At 35.0% G+C, this 22,837-nt stretch overlaps 1 protein-coding gene across 2 annotated transcripts; it reads left to right on the plus strand.

Annotated features, from left to right (window-relative positions):
* The first annotated feature begins 18,382 nt into the window (after nt 1-18,382).
* Nucleotides 18,383-22,185, plus strand: LOC120183690. Of its 2 annotated transcripts, none has more exons than XM_039188347.1 (6): nt 18,383-18,498; nt 19,918-21,099; nt 21,325-21,375; nt 21,444-21,542; nt 21,640-21,804; nt 21,897-22,185. In XM_039188347.1, exons 2-6 carry the CDS (start codon nt 19,942-19,944, stop codon nt 22,041-22,043), a joined length of 1,620 nt encoding a protein of 539 aa, XP_039044278.1. In that variant the 5' UTR covers nt 18,383-18,498; nt 19,918-19,941; the 3' UTR covers nt 22,044-22,185. The 2 variants fall into 2 exon arrangements, with proteins under 2 accessions (XP_039044278.1, XP_039044280.1); XM_039188349.1 differs by lacking the exon at nt 18,383-18,498 and adding an exon at nt 19,005-19,102.
* The last annotated feature ends 652 nt before the right edge of the window (nt 22,186-22,837 follow it).

The raw sequence follows: 22,837 nt of genomic DNA on the forward strand, positions 1-22,837 counted from the left end.
ACAAATTCTTGGATTTTTTCCTATGAAATTTACGTGCACATGTTATCACGAGGGAAAACATCTGTGTCATTTCAGATCGCAGAGTTGGGATCAAAGCAGCAATGAAGTCTTTCGGTCCAATGTGGCAACCACCCTTTGCCCAACATAGGTATTGTCTCCGACACATTGCTGCGAACTACCATGGAAGGTACAAGAGGAATGATGAGCGTCAATTAATTGTGCACATGGGTAAGTGAAACTGATGTAGTTTGTTTTCTTTCGATCCTTTTAATTTTTCAAAGAAAACAAGTTCGTAAGTTATACATTTGTTTATCAGGTTACGAACTACTTCCTCGAACTTTTGAATCAATGCTTCAAGATTTGAGGGCGAAGAACGAGGAAGGATACAATTATATTATCCTCATCGACAAAGAAATGTGGACGAACGCATATGATGGTGGATATCGATATGGACACATGACGACCAACTTAGCAGAGGCAATAAATTCAATCTTAAAGGGTGCACGTCACTTACCAGTAGCGGCTTTGGTAAAGACTATATATTTTCGTTTGAGGGCACTTTTTACGAAGCTCGGGGGACAAGCTCAAACCTGGATGCAAGGCGGTCATGTCTATCACCCTATATTAGTTGCAGATCTACAGAAAAAAATTATGCATCAAATGGAATGTCTGTAACAAGCTTCTCTAGAAGGCATGAAATGTTTCGTGTCACAGAGTTACCGTGACCTCTTCAAGGGATTGAAGCTGTGTCGTTAAGAGTAAATCTAAGTGACAGAACGTACGACTGCGGGGTTTTTCAAGCTCTAAAGTATCCATGCTCTCATGTGATAACAACTTGCTCGCATACACGTCAAGACTAAAACCATTTTTTGAATCCCGTATACCTACTATCTAAAGTTTTTATAAGGTATACGAATTTGAGTTCCTCCCATAGGTAATGACAAAGACCCTGATGAGGTTCAAGATTGACTTCCGATTGTACCAAATCCGAGTTTATTGAGGGAGTGTGGTCATCCAAAATCCAATCGAATTCATTTGCAATATGGATATTCGAGAAAGATCTAGACAAGATAGAAGATTTGGGCATTGTAGAAACCCATGACACAATAGAAAAACATGTCCACTTCTGTTGTCATCAAGTAACAATTGATGAGGAAATGATGTAGTTGTTTATCAAATAATAATTCTTGTACTTTAATTTTCATTTACTTCAAGTTAATGTTATTCGATAACCGCTGATGAAGATTAAAAAAACGATACAATTATACAAGATTGGACGTTGGCGTTATATTAATGAATAATTGATATTAACGATACAATAAGTATTAAATGGTAAATGATAACCAAATTACAATAACTTATATTAAATGATAATAAACAAAATTAAGAAAAATAAATTAACAAAAAAGTCAAACAAATTTAACAAAATAAATTAAAATCAATCCAACCATATTAACGAATTAAAGTAAGTATTAAATGATAAATAATAAAAAATTACAATAAAAAGTCCAATAAACAACTACAATAAAAAAGTACTAAATACAAAAATAATAAAAAAACAAAATCTATCGTTGCTTGCGACGCGAATGTGTTCCGTAGGGCGGTGGCTGTCGGTCTAGAGGAGGATTTCTTCGTATCACTGGTTGTGACTCCTCGCTATCATCATCATCGCCATCGCCATCATCATCATCGCCGTTGTTGTCGTCGTCGTCCTGAGCAGCTACATTTTGTTGATAAGGAGCTGATGACGATGAAGCACCTCCATAGAATAATGACCCTTGATGTGTATGACTGACTATCCCAACAGCCTGCGAAAATTGGGAAAACTCATAAAACCCAGACATCGCTGAGTGTGAAAACTGTACAGGAGGTGGCTGTGATGCGGCCATGGGTGATGAGGCTGAACCCGCCAAATATCCAGCATATGAACCCTACGTCGGATCTGCAAACATAGACCCATAATAGCCTCCAGGAGGGGTCATAAAACTCTGTGACGGTGGCGGCAACGGGGTCATAAAACCAGGTGAAGGCGGCGGCGGCGACATCTGGTAATGGAAAGGCGATTGCAATATCATATTTGGTTGCGGTATGTAAGTTGATGGATACGGTGGCTGCTGTGAAGGTCCTGCTAGTGCAGCTGAGGATGAACCGGAAGCACCTGTTCTTCGTCCATGAGTATGGGGACGATGGTGCTGTGTCGGTGAATGTCTCTATCGATGTCGCGGAAAGGCCCGTCTTTGAGCATCCTCGAGAAGCATAAATGGTTTCCCGTTATTATTGAACCACTCATAATAACCGTCAGCAACCGTCAATAGGTCATAAAAAATGGGCTCTCTACGTGGAAGACGCCGATGTCGATCCTCCCTCAACACGACCCACTCATGATGCCTCACCATCCAATCTGTATTTGTCTTGCCGCGTCTATCTGTGTTATGCAACTCGTCCATATTGCGAGGTGCTTCCGGAATTGGTTGAAAACAACCAAATTGCCGGAGCACGCGATCAGTGGAGTGCCACTCGACGGTCGCATAACAGATCAAATGGACCATTGCCATCCAAACATCTGATGGGCCCCTCAACTCAGGTGGGATCACCGTCCTCACATCATCAGTAGAATATGATACCCATTCAAACTAAAACAAATATATATAATTTTTATCAAAATAATAATCTAATTATATAAATATAATCTAAAATCAATTTTTAAACATTAAAATTCATACTTGTGTGCCAGCCTTCTGATCGATTAACACCCTAATTTTTTCTAAATCGTCATGTAGCTCCTGATGATTTTTCCTATCAGTAGACCACCTATTCAAGGAAAAAAATTATTATACGCTGTATCAAATGGTTAATATACGAAATCAGTTTTACAATTACCTCAATAGTAGTGGAAATATGAATGGGTTCTTGACAACGGGAAATAAAAAGGGCAATCGATACCATGCCCAAGACTGCAGCAGCAGGAGACATCCGTCGATAGCATTTCTCATGTAGTCAATGGCTCGACACATCTCCCTGTACAAGAAAGTCAAAACTGTCGAGCCCCTACTGAGTGATCCGACCAGATGAAAGTCGCTAAGATGTCACAACCACATGCAGTGAACTTGGTTGCACGATTTTTCTGGCATCAGCAACCCTCCTATCAGCTACAGTATGCATGCCCGTGCATACATTTTAACTTCATCATCAGAGGCATCCTCGCTCAACTCCTGAAAATTGGCATCTAACTAATTTAACGGTATCCGACCACTGTTAAAATTTTCCGGGACACGCCCTAGATTTTCCCGGTACAAAGTAGTCCATGAACCCTGCGCGATCCCTGATGTCACATCTTCATACACCGGAAGCCCCAGGTGTATAACAACATCCTCAAGTGTAATCGTGCACTCTCCGCACGGAAGATGGAATGTGTGGGTCTCCGGCCTCCACCGCTCTACTAAGGCAGAAATAATGTCTAGTTCTATCTTACAGTGACCCTTATATCTACCTATGTAACCGAATCCAGCGTCTACTAAATACGACAAGATACAGCTAGATATCACTAACTTAAGGTTCCTAATAAAAGGATCTAATACACGGTCCTTCTCCTAAAATTAAATAATTACAAAAATTAATTCTTAATCTAATAATCATGCATTAAATAAATCAATAAATTATTACTAATAATTTAAATTAAATTAAAACGATAAAATGTTATCGTATCAGCAAAGTGTCGAGATATATGATTTTCATCCAAGCGAAGTAGATCGCCTTCCACTATATATCTGCAAAAAAAATTATATAAGTTAAATATTAAATAAATTAAATACTTAAATAAATTAAATATAAAATATTAAAAATATAATAAAATATACATTAAACAGAGAAATGATATTCCTATTTGAGAGAAGTTGAGAGAAATTGAGAGAATTTGGTGTGATGAAAGTGATTGAGGATGGGGTATTTATAGGGAGAGATTGGGGGGGGGTGAAGCGTCGGGGTAGGTGGGTAATTAAACCTAAGGCGCGCCACAGAGGGCGCGCCTTACTGACGCGTGACAGATTCACTAGTAAGGCGCGGCCCTTGCCCCGCGCTATACCCTACGTAGCCTAAGGCGCGCCCCAAGGGCCGCGCTATATACACGTGTATGTCATGTCAGCATAAGGCGTAGGGCGCTCGTTACCCCATGTTGCGCCAAATCAACGTTAAACGCGCGACAAAGAGAGAACCTTACTGCAAAGGGTGTTAGATTAGGAAATATATCCTGAATGGTGCCTGATCGGAAATATTAAATGAAAAAGGTGATTTTTGGGATTAACGTCTTTGGGTGGATAATTTGATTGGGAAAAACAAATAGAGAGGGGATTGTCTCAGGAAAGGCGGGTTAATATACGGCTAATATACGGCGTTACCAGATACATTAAAAGATATTTAACAAATTCGGTTTAGCGCTACTGGAAATGTTGACTAATAATAATGTAGTAGGTCTAAGTCATGAAGAAATATTAAAAAATTGTACAACCGACAAACTTAACTTGTCGGTTCGTGTCGATCCAAATTAAAAATGTGTCGATCCAAAACGATATAACAGGTAAAACTATGACAAAACCGGTATTGAAATGATAAAATCGGTAAAGTGCTACCGTATACATTTAAAGTGTCGGTACTTTAATATAAGGATCGACACTTCGTGAATTTAAAAGAGAAGCAGTTTTAAATCTTATAAAGTGTCGATACTTTTAAAAAATTTATCGATCCAAAATGATATACCAGGTAAAAATATGATAAAACCGGTAACAAAATGATAAAACCGGTAAAATGTTACCGGATATATTGAAAGTGTCGATACTTTATATAAGGATCGACACTTTGGGAATTTAAAAGAGAAGCAGTTTTAGCGCCTATAATGTGTCGATACTTTAAAAAAATATATCGATCCACAACGATATAACATGTAAAAATATGATAAAACCGGTATCAAAATGATAAAACCGGTAAAATGATACCGAATATATTGAAAGTGTCGATACTTTCGTAAGTTCGTGTAATAAATTATCGACACTTTCAAAGAAATAGATAATTATCCTTTCGAAAGTATCGACACCTGACATAAAAGTATCGACACTTTTGTATTTGTATCGATTAAATATAAATAACATATCCGATGAAAATATAAAGGTCATAGCTAAATATCCTCTGAAAATAGATAGAACGGACGAGTTTTTGAAATCGAAGAGTAATTGTTGCTGCATTTCAGAAGGCGTTTCTAAAGCGAAGTTTGTTTGTTTGTTGCTGCAGTCGAATCGAAAAGTATGTTGTTGAAACCCTAATTTTTTATTATACAGTAATCGTGATAGGGTTTTATGTGTTGTTTAGGGTTTTGGAGTAAAGATGCATTTGGGACCGATTGCAGGTAGAAAGTGATATTCAAGGAAAAATATAAATGTCGATACTTTAATTAAATATTATAGGTAAAAAATGATATTATAGGTTGTATAAATGTGCCGACACATTTTGGTGTGGCCATTCAAATTCTTTTGAAAAAAACCGTTTTACCACAAGAGTAGTTATCTATATTTGTATATTGAATAAAGTGTATGTAACAAAATAATTTGATTTGCGTAAACTGATATATGAAGGAAAAATGGAGTCAATGGGTTGGAAAATTGTTGGTGGAGCAGATGACTTTGAAATTGAGGCCGAGACTCGAAAGCAACCAAAGGGTGGATATATGTACTTCTAGTAAGTATCAATGTATTTTTGTTATTATTGTTGAAATGGTAATTGGATTAAAGTATGGATAAACTTTAAATTGATTACAAATTTTAAATGTTGACAGTATGGCCGAATGCAAAAGGATGAAGGAAGATGACACACAGAGCGGTTCGGTATGTAAAATGAAATTGACATTGAGTAGTATTTAGTGTTAATGTATTGATTAAGAAATGTTTATGTTTAATATTAGGTGACAAAAGATGTGAGGTCCAAATGAAATTCAATGAGTGATGCTGAAAAGGAACCTTACATCACACAGTCAAGGAATGATAGTAAAGAATACAAAGAACGGAGGAAAGCACATGAAAATAAGGTATTCATTAAACTTGTAAATACATTGGTACAAAATATATAAGAACTATAACATTATATATTGTTAAAAAATCTAGGAAGTGTCGACAAGATGCAGCATTAAAAGGGTGAATTCATTAATTAAACACCTTAAGGAGAAGGGTCAGTTGAATGTGCTGGGAGAAATAGGTTTTGGATCGTTGGTAGGAGTAAGGGATCGACCTATTCGGAGGGAATTGTGTCGATCCTTGATGGAGCAATTTGATGTCAGACAATGTATTGCTAAGTATGGTGATTTTTCATTTCCTCTCGGGATCCCATGTGCTGCAGCCGTATTGGGGGTAGAAAATGAAGGCAAAAGTGTTGTAGAAGTCTGTAAGAGTAAGGACTGGAAAGCACTTGCCTCCAAATATGGTTTGAAGCAGAAGGTGACATATGCTGAAATTGAAGAGGAAATAAAAAGTGGATCTTACGTTGGGGATGAGCTGAAGGCCTGAGTTCTATTATACCTTGTCGGTATCTTTCTTTGCCCAACGGGTAATACGTCAACGAACAAGGAACATATGAAGCTCATTTGCGATGAAGGTTTGAAGGGTGAATTCAATTGGGCTGAATATATCCATTCGAGATTGATTGAATCAATAATCACCTTTAAAAAGGGCAGCCAGAGATACCTCAAAGGGTGCATAGCAATCTTAGAGGTAAATGAGTTGAAGAACTTTTTTGTGTTTTTATATAAAAATATAAATTTTATTATAAATGCAGGTTGCCATGTTCGATTTTTGGTCGGGCTGTGAGCTAGTGTCGACTTATGAAAGAACCGGAGTGGCACGCATCCGTGCATGGGGGGAAGGAAGAGGTGGTTAGAGTGATGGTGAAGTTGAAGTTGGATAGAGCGAAGAAGCAAGAAAGGGTAATAAATGTAATTAAATAATATTAAGAATATAATCAATGTCTTAATATTGTAATTTAATTTTGAAGGTTATTGGCAAGGATGTAGAGGAGGCAGTGGAGGCAGAGGAGAAGAAAGGAGAGATGGTTGTATTGGGGGATGACGGTGAGTGGGACGACGGTGAGAGAAAACATAGTAACTTTGACATTTTGATGTCTGAATTGGCTGATATCAAAAACATCCAATTTGATATCATGCAAAGACAATCAAGAGTCGAAGAGAAACTTGATAGAGTCGAAGAGAAACTTGAGAGAGTCGAAGATACACTTGAGAGGCATAAGGGGGTAGTGGAAGGAAAAATAGATGGAGTGGTGAAAGAAGTAGAGGTGTTGAGGGGTGAAGTGGTGAAAGAAGTTGGGGTGTTAAGGGGTGATATTAAGATGGTGACGGGTGAAAAATTTGAGGGAGTGGTGAAGGAGGTTGTGGAATTGAGGAGTGAACTTACGGGGGTGAAGGGGGTGGTTGATAAATACTTGGATGGAGGAGATCAATTGAAGGGTGAAATAAAAGAGATGAAGAGCTATGTAGAAAAAAAATACGATGAACTGAAAAAATATGAAGAAGAAAAGAGGGAGGAGGAAGAAGAAGAGATGGAAGAAATGAAGAGGAAGGAAGTCGATGTTATTTATACACCGGAGAGTGTTATAGCAGCAGATTTGGATTCGGAATGTCCTGCACCCCAGAAGAAGAAGCAGAAGGTAAGTTGAATAAAAGAAAACTTAATTTGATTTTTATTATGTTGTTGTGACAAAAATTTGTATGCAAAATTATAGGTTGAAAAAGCAGATATTCCAAGCGGAATTGATGACATCGAAGCTGCAATTTGTGATTATTTATGGAATAGTGAGTTAGAATCGGAGTAAGTGAAATATATTGGTTTGTGAGTTATATTTAAATATTTCATGACAACATATTAATCCTAATGATTCATACATATATTCTGTAATCTCAATGGGAAATCAATTCGCTAGTGTATACGACGTTGCAACATTGAAGCCTACGGAATGGGTTGGCGGTGTGGTAAGTAGAAAGTAGAAAATGTTAAAACTTATTGAATATGTTCTGATTGTGTAATTAATTTTGTTAGGTTATTGATTTGCTCGCCTGGATAGTATGTTACGATTCTCAGAAGTCACTCTGGAGGATTGGCTACCTTCCATACCACTTAGCGGTGAGTTAAATTAATAAATGGAGATAAGTAGTGTTATAGACGGTAAATTAATAATGTTTGTTGCGTAATTGCAGCAGCAAGCGTTGGATGCCAACAGCAAAGAAAGTGTTGAGAGTATTGCTACCTTCTGAGGTCCCATACTGAATAACTATGTGAAATTCACCGACTGTGAGAAGGTAAGACACCATACCAATTGCAAATGATGTTTTCGGATATAGAATGTTGAATTTTGTCAAATTGGGTGTGAAATTTGTTGCAGATCATAATCACAATAAACTACCATAATTCACACTGGTATCTGTTGGTGTTGGATATGGTAGATCGTGTTGCAACAATATATGATAGTATGTTTACAACTGAAGCAGCTAAACAGAGAGTGAAGGATGCTAAGAGATTGGTATGTATGTATGTATGAAAGGACATTATGTAAATTATAATGCATAATTTTTTGGATCATAACTTCTTCTATTTTAATGCAGATTAAAATACTAGATTTTTATAATAAGAAACGCATTTGGGTTGAATCCTGTGGATCTCTAGGAAAGTATCCCTTGAAAAATTTCAAATTTGTGGAGCATAAGAAGAATAAGCAATTGAATGGGTATGAGATGTTATCACAAATAGAAAGCTTAATTTATGCAGTATTCATCATAATTGACATGATTTTGTAACAGACATGATTGCGGCATGTATGTGATGATGTGGATGGAATCGATCGGTTCTACAGGGGCAACTGGTGATTTTGTAAGTGGAAAGAAAAATTCGTTTGTGGTAAAATTGTTAAAAGTAGTAGATTGAATGCTGTAGTTTACAATACTTAACGTTCTGACAATTTGAATATAGGTTGTTGGAAAGTGGGATCGATCGCGAATATTAAACGATCTCGTAAGCCACAATTAAAATCAACGAAGAATGGAGATAACAAAAGCTGCCATGATACATAAGAATAACAAAAGGATGCAATGATGTAAATGTAGGGTTAATTTTGTATAAGATTTATAATTTTGTATACGATTTATAATTTTGTATGTGAATATAATTATGAATGAGATGAGAAAAGTTAGCAGTATGTTGTTGTACATGTTTCTTATACACATTAAGGGTCATGTTGATACTTTAAAGTAAAAGGCAAATTTACAATATGGCAAACAGGGTGCAACCATAAAGTGTCGATCCATATATAAAAAGTGTCGATCCCAAAAACATCGAAACCCAAAAGTATAATGTAATAGGTAATTTTTCAATCTAATCGGTGCAAGTATACCGGTTTTATGAGAGAATAGGTCTAAATAATGCATCGACACTTTTTTAGTTTGTGTCGATATTTCTGGTCCAGAATGAATGGCAAACATGCTGCAACCATAAAGTGTCGATCCATATATAAAAAGTGTCGATCCCATAAACATCGAAAACCAAAAGTATAATGTAATAGGTAAATTTTCAATCTAACCGGTACAAGTATACCGGTTTTATGAGAGAATAGGTCTTAATAATGTGTCGACACTTTTGTAGTTTGTGTCGATATTTTTGGTCCAGAATGAATGGCAAACAGGGTGCAACCATAAAGTGTCGATCCATATATAAAACATGTCGATCCCATAAACATCGAAAACCAAAAGTATAATGTAATAGGTAATTTTTCAATCTAACCGGTACAAGTATACCGGTTTTTATGAGAGAATAGGTCTTACTAATGTGTCGACACTTTTGTACTTTGTGTCGATATTTTTGGTCCAGAATGAATGGCAAATATGGTGCAACCATAAAGTGTCGATCCATATATAAAAAGTGTCGATCCCATAAACATCGAAAACCAAAAGTATAATGTAATAGGTAATTTTTCAATCTAACCGTTACAAGTATACCGGTTTTTATGAGAGAATAGGTCTTACTAATATGTCGACACTTTTGTAGTTTGTGTCGATATTTTTGGTCCAGAATGAATGGCAAACAGGGTGCAACCATAAAGTGTCGATCCATATATAAAACGTGTCGATCCCATAAACATCGAAAAACAAAAGTATAATGTAATATGTAATTTTTCAATCTAACCGGTACAAGTATACCGGTTTTATGAGAGAATTGTTATATAATATGTATTGACACTGTTTAATGTTTTGTCGATACTAATTTAAATATCAAGTGTTTTTCCATCGTTCACTATATATAGTACTCTAAATCGAAAAACCCTAAACATAAAGGCAAGCAGGCAGAAGATAACTCTTCCTCTCCGAAGAATACTAGCGTTACCATAACAGTGACGATCAGATATTCATGTAAATTTATCGATATTTTATGGGTTTGATTGATTTCTATATTGGAGTTTTTTTCCTGAATGTGTTTGTGTTCCATTGTAATAGCATCCAACCAAAATGGCTCCAAAACGTCAGCATCAGAAGCGCGGTCTTTCTCAAAGCTCTTCTCAACCCAGTTCTTCTCAACCACAACCTCATTCTGTAACAAACGATTCTTCTGAGGAAATCAGGTCCTTCGAAACTCTGAACTTTAGATCCGATATGGAGAAACAAACCAAAGATGGCAGACGAGTTTTAAAGTAAGAAAGATTCGTCCCGAACGTGTCATTGACCTGGGTTTCTTGTTTGATGATAAATATGCATTTAGTTTTAAATCCACATTTACATCTTGGGGTTGGCTTGAATTTCTTGGTGTAGAACCAAGATATTATCCCAACCTAGTTAGAGTCTTCTACAACAATGCTTCCTTACAGCACGAGCCTAATAAGACTAATATAATAGGAATTAATACACATATCATGGGGAAGGATATATATATATATATCTCCGGAAACTATTGCGGAGGGTTTAGGTGTAGCGAATAAAGGGGATTCAGATGAAAATGGTGTAGATTGGTCTACAATTAAACGGGTTACTAGAAATAGCCCAATTCACCTCGATGTAGAGTCGAGAGTGTTTCACAAAATGCTCACATGGTATATCCGGCCTAGTGGGGGAACACATTCAACGCTTCGAGACAACGATTATTGGTGGATAGCAAAGTATAAATCCAAATCCAAAACGGCTCCAAACATTGCAAAACTCATATTTAATACAATTGTATATATGGTCACAAAGGGAGCAACAATTTCAACTACACTACCATATGGATGTGTCATCACCCATCTGTTAAAGAAGAAGGAAGTTGATTTTTCGCATGACGCCCCTGTTCGATTAACCCGCAAGATTGACATGGTATTTATTAAAAAAGAGAGATATGATTTTGTTGAAAAACTCGGTTGGAAGCGTGTCAAGGAGGTCGGATTAGATCAAGAGAGGGAGGAAATGGACCCCGTTGGCCATGAAGAAGAGCAACCAAGTGGAGACGCAATGATGGAAGAAGCTCCAGTTGCAGAGGATGTCACAATTAAGACCGTGATGGAATACATGATCAATTTTTGGGAGTATATTGATTCCCTTGTGAGTGGAATGCGATCCGATATTTCATCATTGCAACATGAAGTCTCCATGTTGCGTGACGAATTACGTCAACGACATCAAACGAGTTAGGTAATTCATTATTTATGTTTCTAAACATTTACACGTTCTGAACTATATTTTATTTTCTTTTAACAAATGTGGACAACCGAGCGGTCAATGAAGATGAAGCTGACGATGAAGATGACGATGAAGATGACGATGATGATGATGATGAAGATGACGATGAAGATGACGATGATGATGATGATGATGATGATCCAAACAAGTATATCGTGTCTGCAACGCCGCCTTCAAGAAAACTTTTAATTTTTGATCTCAATGGTGTCCTTGCCTACATCCCAATACTGCCTGCAGGTTTTAATTCTATTATTTTGTATCCATTATTTTAACATATAAGCATAGAACTTTAATCTCATTTTCTTCATGTTGTAGATGTTGTTCTCAGAAGAGGATTATTTGAATTTATGCAATTTTGTGTCGACAATTTTGTTGTTGCCCTTTGGTCTTCAAAGATGAGGTTAGAACATGTTTGGAGCAATTGAATTACTGTAGTCAAAATCGTTAATATACATTTGAATGTTAACATTCAAACTTGATTACAATCTCAGGCATAACGTCGACCGTGTACTTGAGAAACTACCTTTATTTTCTGAGCATTTTCTATTCGTGTGGGTAAGATGAATGTCATTACAGTTTGCTGACTTTTCGTTGTCTATGATTCCTACATATTTATGTTCGACTGTTTGTGAACAGGATCAAGAAAAATGCAAAACATACGATGATGTTACCTACTATAAAGATCTCAATGATGTTTGGAACGCGTGTCCAGATTTTAACGAGCTAAATACACTTTTGTTCGATGATTCAGCGGAAAAAATGATTTATAATCCGGTAAGTTGCATTTATGCAATATGTTTTTCCAGTTGAACAGGTGTTCAGACATTGATTATTTTAATAACTTATGTGTTTATATAGAAATACAATTACATATGTCCACATACCTTTGACGCTGCTTTCCATTCGAACGACAATGCTCTAGGTATGACACAAATTTATTCATGCTTATGCGAATTTAGTTTATTGTTTGTAAAATTGCACCTTATTAGTTTGATAATTGAAATTATTTATGTATGTCCTCAGAAAAAGGCGGAAACATACGAGAGTATTTGGAAAATTTGTTGAAGGCCTCTAATGTTCCGAACTTCGTTAGAAATAACCCTTTTTCATCGGATTAATTTCGTTTGTCGGTACATTATTTGAACATTCTTGTTATGTATATTTTGGTGTGATTTTATTGTGTGTATATTTTCATTAATTATTCCATATTTGCTTCTCTGTATACATATACATTTGAGGATTGTTGAAATATCAATACTAGTTATTAATGTATTTTACATCTGCTTGCAAATGTATCGAAACACATTAATATATCATTGTTTTCCATGATATCCACAACAAAGTTTTCACACTTTTTAATATTTTGTCTGTACTTTATGTCCAGATTGGAAGAAAAATGTGTCGATACCTTGTCAAAAAGTGTCGACATTTATACATCGAAACCCAGAATTATAATGTAATAGATAATTTTGTAATATAACCGGTATAAATATACCGGTTTTATGAGCGAATAGGTCTACAACCTATATCGACACTTTTTAATATTGTGTCGGTACTTTATATCTAGATTGGAAGAAAAATGTGTCGATACCTTGTCAAAAAGTGTCGACATTTATACATCGGAACCCAGAATTATAATGTAATAGATAATTTTGTAATATAACCGGTATAAATATACCGGTTTTATGAGCGAATAGGTCTACAACCTATATCGACACTTTTTAATATTGTGTCGGTACTTTATGTCCAGATTGGAAGAAAAATGTGTCGATACCTTGTCAAAAAGTGTCGACATTTATACATCGGAACCCAGAATTATAATGTAATAGATAATTTTATAATATAACCTGTATAAATATACCGGTTTTATGAGCGAATAGGTCTACAACCTATATCGACACTTTTTAATATTGTGTCGGTAATTTTAAGTAACGCGGTTTTTATTCCTTCATTCAAAATATTTATATGTACATACAATAGGAGTCATGTTGATACTTACGATATATGGAGATCGTTGTCATTCCATTCCGTCTTCGAAAAATCAGTTGATGTAGGCTGTGTGCTTGTACTCAAACTGAGCTTGACTTGAGGACATGTTAGTTTGTTATGTCCCTCACCGTTGCAGTACCCACATCGCCTAATTTTCTTCTCGACCTTGTTCTTCGACACTTCTTTTTGTTTGCGTTGTTTTCGTTGAGGGTCACGAACATTGTTTACTACAATGCTCTGGTTGACTGAATCATTCAAACCAAACGAGTTTTCTAATTCTTCTATTAGTTTTTTCATCTCATCTCTTGCGGTTTTGAAAGACTCGTCTGTCTTTGATGCAATGTAGCATAACCTACTTGACGTTGAACGTAGAACAGCGAACCTTGCCATTTGCATCACTTCTGGAGACACATTCAAATCAACATAGCTGGGTGCAGAAGCCTTCGCATCATTAGTCCACCTACTTTGAATCAAAGTCCCGGGCAAATATGTGTAGTCCAAGTGCTTCAAAATGTGAAGTTGATGGCGACACGGAAGTCCAACGGTCTCGAATTTTTTGCAGGAGCAAATTAGAGTTTTCGTACGAGAATCAAAACTAATTTCAAATTTCCTATTTTTTTCTGCGTACTTTGACAAAATATAATGTTGACATTCATCTGATAAGGACTTAATCTCTGCCTCAATCCGGTACAATGTCTCCCGTATAAGTTCATCTTGGAACACACGAAAAGATTCGCGGGTAAAAATCGCAACGACATGGCTTTCAAGGTCGACCAGTTTTGTGATCTGGAAGGGCTTCATATGGGAACTTAAGTAATCCGCTTTCAAATCGTTCATACGCATTCTACTAATTCCATCTTCAATTGCACGAACAACATCTAAATATGTCTTCTTGTGTTTCAGTGCAATAGCTAGTGAAGCATTCATAGACTCACACCTTTGTGTTGAGCGAATATTGGCAAAGAAATGACCGGTTAGATATGCTTGTGCCCATAAGTGTCGTGTATTTCCCTTCTCAATCACCCATAGATGCTTTTGGACGTTGAATTCTGAAACAACCGAACGCCATTGAATATCAAATTCCTTGGTTGTCCACCAGGAAGCCATGCATTTTGAGAATGCTGCTGTAAACTTTGGGTCACCAATGTTAGCTTGTGCATTGTGAGAAAGATGCCAAGAACATAATCTGTGCTTAGCATAAGGGATAACAGATTTGATAGCCCTCTGCATTGCCCTATCCCCATCGGTGACAACTGAAATAGGTGATTTATTCATCATGGCTTCTAAAAAATTCTGTAGCACCCACTCGAAAGATTGAGACGTCTCGTCAGCGATTATGACAGTGGCAAACACAATTGTGTTATGGTGATGATTGACACCAACAATAGGCATAATTGGTCGACCATACAAATTATCTTTGTACGTTGTGTCGAACGCAATTACATCATCGAAGCATGTGTAATCCGATCTCGATGTAGAATCCGACCAAATAAGATTATACAATGCCCCCGATTCGTCTACCGAGTATGTCATAAAAAACCAGGAATAATCATGTTTCTTATAATCAAAGTAGGCAATAAGCGCATTCACATCCCCATCGACGATTTCCTTTGCTTTACCTCTTTGAAGTGCATTGTAGAGGTCTTTATATGTAAATCTAACATTATGATCCTGCCTGCTGCGTTAAATAGTTCATTACTTGTGACGTGCCAACACCGACCTCTTTCAATATTGTTGCCTCATCGATATCAGCCTTACTTACAGCTCTATTAGAACGCATAAATGGTGTCATAGCAGGTGTGCACAATGCATGATTATGTTTCTGATCAGACTTACTTATAACCCACTGATCGTTTGTATTTGTTGCTGTAACTACGACTCTAGCTTTACATCATGTTCTTATGACTGGCGTATGAGCACGTTGACGATCAACAGTATTGACTTTTGATACTCGAAACCCTTCTTTGGAACAACAAAATTCTTGTGTCTTCACATTCCCTTCCACGTCAAGCCGTGTTGTTCCCTTACGTGCACTAAACCCATGTTCCCGTACGAATCCCTTGTAAAAGTACCAAGCTTGATCACGTGAACAGAAGAGCTGACCAACCAATCTGTCAGATTCATCAACATTATGTACTTCATGGCATTCCTCGGTTGGCTTAACATTGTCTACATCAGTATTATCCATGACAAAAATTTTGTTGTGCAAGTTCAGTGGTCCAGGAGTTGATGGAGATGCAAGCAAAGGTTCATTTTGAACATGTTTCAGTTGTGCTGCTTTCAATAGGATGTGGTATTGGTACTGGTAGTTAAAGGGTAGGTACAACATTAAATTCACAGTACATATTTAGGTATGTACAATAACTACAAGTATATATTATCATTAAATTTAGGTATGTACAATAACTACATATTTAGGTATGTACATCTTTTGAGTGAGTTTTAAGATATTAATTTAGTAATTATAGGCGTCTAATGATTTATTTTTTACGTTACGGTATATATTATTATTAAATTAAAAACAATAAACATATATATTACATATTTATTATTATCTTTGGTTAATATTGTTAAATTTAAATACTAAATAATATTTTATAAAATATCAAAACAATCAAATAATTTTTTGTGTAAATGAAATTATTAAATTAATATTGTAGGTGGAAAACATGAAACACTATTACAAAAAATTGAAACATAAATTACATAACTTTAAAAAAGTATCGATCATTTTTATAAAAAGTATGGACACTTTCAATATAATAGGTAAAAATATGATGGAATAGGTAGCGCTTATATAATGTAATAGGTAGCGTTTATATAATGTAATAGGTAGTGCTTATATTGTAAAGTATCTATCCTTTTTATAAAAGTGTCCATACTTTTTTTCACTGTGGAAAACATTAATTTAAGGTTATCTTTTGAGTGAGTTTTAAGATATTAATTTAGTAATTATAGGCGTCTAATGATTTATTTTTTACGTTACGGTATATATTATTATTAAATTAAAAACAATAAACATATATATTACATATTTATTATTATCTTTGGTTAATATTGTTAAATTTAAATACTAAATAATATTTTATAAAATATCAAAACAATCAAATAATTTTTTGTGTAAATGAAATTATTAAATTAATATTATAGGTGGAAAACATAAAACACTATTAAAAAAAATTGAAACATAAATTACATAACTTTAAAAAAATATCGATCATTTTTATAAAAAGTATGTACACTTTCAATATAATAGGTAAAAATATGATGTAATAGGTAGCGCTTATATAATGTAATAGGTAGCGTTTATATAATGTAATAGGTAATGCTTATATTGTAAAGTATCTATCCTTTTTATAAAAGTGTCCATACTTTTTTCACTGTGGAAAACATTAATTTAAGGTTATCTTTTGAGTGAGTTTTAAGATATTAATTTAGTAATTATAGGCGTCTAATGATTTATTTTTTACGTTACGGTATATATTATTATTAAATTAAAAACAATAAACATATATATTACATATTTATTATTATCTTTGGTTAATATTGTTAAATTTAAATTCTAAATATTATTTTATAAAATATCAAAACAATCAAATAATTTTTTGTACAAATGAAATTATTAAATTAATATTGTAGGTAGAAAACATGAAACACTATTAAAAAAAATTGAAACATAAATTACATAACTTTAAAAAAAATATCGATCCTTTTTATAAAACGTATGGACACTTTCAATATAATAGGTAAAAATATGATGTAATAGGTAGCGCTTATATAATGTAATAGGTAGCGTTTATATAATGTAATAGGTAGTGCTTATATTGTAAAATATCTATCATTTTTATAAAAGTGTCCATACTTATTTCACTGTGGAAAACATTAATTTAAGGTTATATTTTGAGTGAGTTTTAAGATATCAATTTAGTAATTATATGTATCTAATGATTTATTTTTTATGTTACGGTATATATTATTATTAAATTAAAAACACTAAACATATATATTACATATTTATTATTATCTTTGGTTAATATTGTTAAATTTAAATTCTAAATATTATTTTATAAAATATCAAAACAATCAAATAATTTTTTGTGCAAATGAAATTATTAAATTAATATTGTAGGTGGAAAACATGAAACACTATTAAAAAATTGAAACATAAATTACATAACTTTAAAAAAAAGTATCGATTTTTTTATAAAAAAGTATAGACACTTTCAACATATTATAATTTAATAGGTAAATTTGCAATACTATCAGTATAAATATATCGGTTTACTTATAAAATAGATCAATATAAACACTAATTATTACATTATATAAGTGCTACCTAATATGTTATTATATTTTATAATATTTTTAGTTAAATAATATAATATAATCACTATAAATTTTAATTAATCATATCGTATATTAACCGTTTTTTAGACGGCGCAGCGCAGAGAGTGCTAGAGTTTCGTTGACCTTCCTTTGGCTAATTCCTTGGCAGAAAAGTACCTTGGGGTTTGAATATTACCCAACACCAATTTGCTGTTTAGGTACTGCAATTGCCAATGGCTTTTGCTTCTTTACTTTCTTTCCTTTCAAGTTCCAATAATATAAAATAATAAAAAATATTAAGAATTTAGCTGCCAATTGCAAATTTGCAGGCTGCTTTGGGTCTTCCTAATGCGCCTTTATTTCTCTCTTCTTTATGCTTTTATCATCATCTCCTTTGAACACCTTTCCCCTTCTTCAATTTTTCAGAGAGAACCAAACAGGTACACCATGATTGCTTACCCCTTTCCTTCTTATTTAGTTTTCTTTTTTCACCCGCACTTCCATCATATTTATCTATTCAATTAACCTTTTTTTTTCTGAAGAAACAAAAATCTGGCCATTAAAGGTCATTCTTTCTATCTCTTTTTTCCCCTCTAAAAAAAGGATCTTTGTTATAATCCAAGGGTTTTTTGGGTTATAAATAATATGAATGAATGATTACTTTGCTTTCCAAGAAAAATTTGGTAACGGAGCCTCTCGAATTTCTGTATGGTGGCTTCGAACTTGGAAGAATTTCTTCATTTCTTTTTCGTTTCTTTATTTTTTTCTCTGTTGGTTTCCTTTTAAGTTTAATTTAGTTTTGAACCCTTAAATCACGGATAAAGTCTCTTTTATTTTTAGGAAAGAAGAAATGAAAAATATAATAAAAGTGATCGTGTCGGCCTTTGAAAATGAAAACCAAACTGAGAGAGACTCACTTTTGTTGGGTTCAAACACAAAAAATACTGAAACATGTGACCATATACCCTCCTTTTTTTTCTTATTTACTTTTGGTTTTAAGAAAATAAAACACCCAAAGCCATGTTTTCTCATTTGATTACACAGGTGCTTATTTCTTTTATATCCTTCTCCCTCTTTTCTATGCTCTCAACCATCCATGTATTCTTTTGGTTCAATTCAGTTTTGAGGTGATTTTTTTAAAGAACAATTACTTTGGTTCTATTCATAACCCTGTCATGCAATTCTAGAATTATTTGTTTTTGATGGAAAGAAAATTGAAATTTAACACCTTGCTGAACAAGCCTAGTAGCTTGTGATATAGAATTGTGTTTAGGACTCTGTTCTGCAAATTTTCCTTGTTAATGGTTTGTTTTCCGTTCCCCAGCTCCTTTGGAAGGAAGGGTGCATAGGTTAGAGGCTTAGAGCAATGAAGGTTATACAAACTCTATCTATATGGTTCCAAATTTGAGTAGCCTTTAACTATTGTTACTTGTCACTATCACTTTGGTGATATTTTTGCATTGCTTGGTGGTGATTACGTTAATGGCTCTTGAATCATAGCCTGAGTAAGTTATAAGCATTCAAGTTAATAAATTGAAGTCGCAAATTTGGTTTTTGTGGAAAGGCAAAACCATATTGAAGTTGGATCTATGTATGAACATTTGCGCCCTTGTTTCTTGTTTTGTGTGTTATGCTAGTTTTGTGTTGAAAGTTACCCAGCTTTAGAAGTTTGACAAGTGGTCCTTGTTCTTTAATTTTTTTTATGGAAAGTAGCATCAAGAATAGTCATCAGGAATTGTTTTGTGTGTTATGCTTGCAATTATGGTTTTGGTTTCTTTCTTTTCCCTCCTGAACTGAACATATGTCATGGTAGAGGATCTCTGTCATTACTTGATACATTTATTTTGATTTATTTCCAGATATAAAGGATACTTGTGATCTACATGGATGGATATAATGGTAAAAGAGCTGTTGATGGGCCTGTTGTACATGGAAAGGGATCGGGTCGCATTTTGAATGACAGTGTTAATAACAGAGAACAGAATGCTCAGTTTTGCAATCGAATTGGATGCAGTGGTAGGCTGAATTCCTCAAAAGGCACTCCAAATGGTGGCTTCGATAAAGCCAAATCTTCAAGGCCTTACCACTCTTCATCAAGTGGAAAGCAAGTAATTGGAAATTCCTCTAGGGTATCCTCTGCAGTTAGTAACACTAAGAAATCATCTACAAATCCTCGGAAAAAGCTATCATCTCAGCTGGAAACGGATTCATCTGAAACTAGTAGCCTAAAGGATGAGCCGGAAGTGCCTGAGCTCATACCTCCACCAGGAAAGATTCTGCATCATGAATCCAACAATGCAGATTCTAGGGATGTTACAGTGATGGGAGTTGGAAGCTCTAGTGTAGCATCGAACTCTAGACCTTGGAGAAAATTTATACAAAGATCTGGGTTGGGCAACCAGTATACTCTGGCCAGTCCATCTGTTACTTTGGGATCTCAAAGCACTTCCCAGGTGACTCGTTCTAGCACAAGCAAGTATGGTTTGAGAAATCTAAGATGTAATTCTATTTCTGATGTTGTGATAACAGGTTCTTCATCTTCGGATTCAAGCCTCACCAAAAAGAAAGACATGGTAAAAAAGAGAAACTCTGATGAGGAGGGTACTTCCTCCACAAAAGGGAAAAAGTTGAGTGGGCCATCTTCGGAGGGACGGAACAACATTTCTGGCCATGGTGTCTCCATTTCTGATTCAAAACGTGGCAGGAATTGGCCTTCTAACAGAGATAGCGCTGTTGTTGCTTCAGTTAGAACTCGGAGGTCAAACAGTAGTTATGTTAGAGGGAGACTCCCTAACCAAGCAAACAGAAATAGTTTAACTTTGAATGAGTCCCCTATAGCAATGCTTCAAGTGCCTCAATCAGATATACCTAACGATTTGAGTGCTCCTGTTTCAACTCGTGCTAGTCGTTACAGTCAATTGGGTAGTGTAAGTGAGGATTTACACAGTATCATGCAGTCTAGTCCTTCAGAAGTTGGCACTAACCGCACTTTAGTGAACCGGGATAGCTTCCGGCGCTACAATATGGATGGCATTGCAGAGGTATATTGATCTCAACCTGCATTGTCCTATGCATGGAGTTAGAACTTTCTAATTTTTTCATTGTTTCCTTCTATGGGCAGCGTAATGTTACGAACAGCTTTTACCCATTAATATCTGAAATCATCTGGTGTTACATAGTTCTCCCCAGGGAGAGGTTAAAATGAATCATAAGTAGCTTGTTTGAAGTATTGTTTTATTTATTACTATTGGACTATGTGTATGCAGGTATTATTGGCACTTCAGAGGGTTGATCAAGATGAAGAGTTGACATATGAGGTAATTAGGCTTGAAGTGTTTCGTATTGCCTGATGGTTCTGTTGCTGATTTCTGTTTCTGTCTTGCAGCAATTACTTGTTCTAGAGACCAGCTTGTTCCTGAATGGCCTAGACTTTTATGATCAGCATAGAGAGATGAGACTGGATATAGATAATATGTCATATGAGGTTTGTTTTTGTTTTTGAGTATACATTTTATTTTGCCGGGTATCTGCTTTTTGTCAAAGATAAACTACATGATTAGCCTTTCTTGCTATCATGGCAGGAATTACTAGCTTTAGAAGAGAGAATGGGTGATGTGAACACCGGGCTATCGGAAGACTCATTGTCCAAATGCCTCAAGAAAAGCATCTACAACACAGCATCTTCAGAGTATGCAAATACGAGCTGTGAGGGTGAAAAGGATGATGTCAAATGTAGTGTTTGTCAGGTAGTTAAAACTTTATGCTTTTTATTTCTTCTACTCGTCTAATAATGAATGGGAGCACAAGGGTTTTTCATTTGATGATTTTATGTTTGCAGGAGGAGTATGTGATTGGAGATGAAGTAGGGAGGTTACAGTGTGAGCACAAGTATCACGCAGCATGCATAGAGCAGTGGCTGCAGGTGAAGAACTGGTGCCCTATTTGCAAAGCATCAGCACAGAAACCACAGTCTTCACGAATTTGAAGAATGGAAAGAAACAAGGCAAAGAGAGTTTTCTTTTGTACAAATTGATGGTTTATCTTCACGATTATTATTATATTAACTTTATATTATGTAAATATGGAACCTCTTCATTAAAGTCGGCTAATAAACTGCTGTTTCTGCACTAGAACTTATCCCCCCCCCCCCCCCGAAAGGAATGCATATCAGATTGCACATGTTACTGCAGTTGTTGAAGTCAGTTAATTTCTGGTAAACGTTAGTTAAGTGTATGATGTACTTACTTTTCATCCCTTCCTTGAATGCAAAAGCAATTATGTTTTTCTTTTCTTTTTCTTTTTTGTCCCTGATTTTTGAAGGTTTCATCGGCTTCCAAGTTTAAATTCTAATTCCATTTTGGCAGAGCAATGCAATGCAAAGCAGAGGCTTTGGAACCTACTTCAATTTCCAAATATATCATTTACTAATTCAACAACTGAACCTTGACACCGGGTTCAGAAGTAGCTAACATGGATAACATATTTAACAAATCCAATACTTTTCTTCTCACATCTTCACAAGTGGTACATGAATTAGCCAATCTCTCCACTTAATAAATTATAACTGTTTGATAATAGCTGCCTCACTTAGATTTGCCCCAACCACAAGCAGATGACTCATAGATTAAAAGTAACGCAACACTGAATCTCTTTAAAGTGTTCCGAGAATAAACCAATGAAATAGTGATAAAGATTAATGTTACAAGCAAAACAAAGGAACCAATAACATTTCAATAATAATAATAAACTAAAATCACTACCAACTTACCATCACCAACT

The sequence above is a fragment of the Hibiscus syriacus genome, unplaced genomic scaffold (assembly GCF_006381635.1).
Source record: "Hibiscus syriacus cultivar Baekdansim isolate YM2019G1 unplaced genomic scaffold, ASM638163v2 tig00112801_pilon, whole genome shotgun sequence".
Classification (NCBI taxonomy): Eukaryota; Viridiplantae; Streptophyta; class Magnoliopsida; order Malvales; family Malvaceae; genus Hibiscus; species Hibiscus syriacus.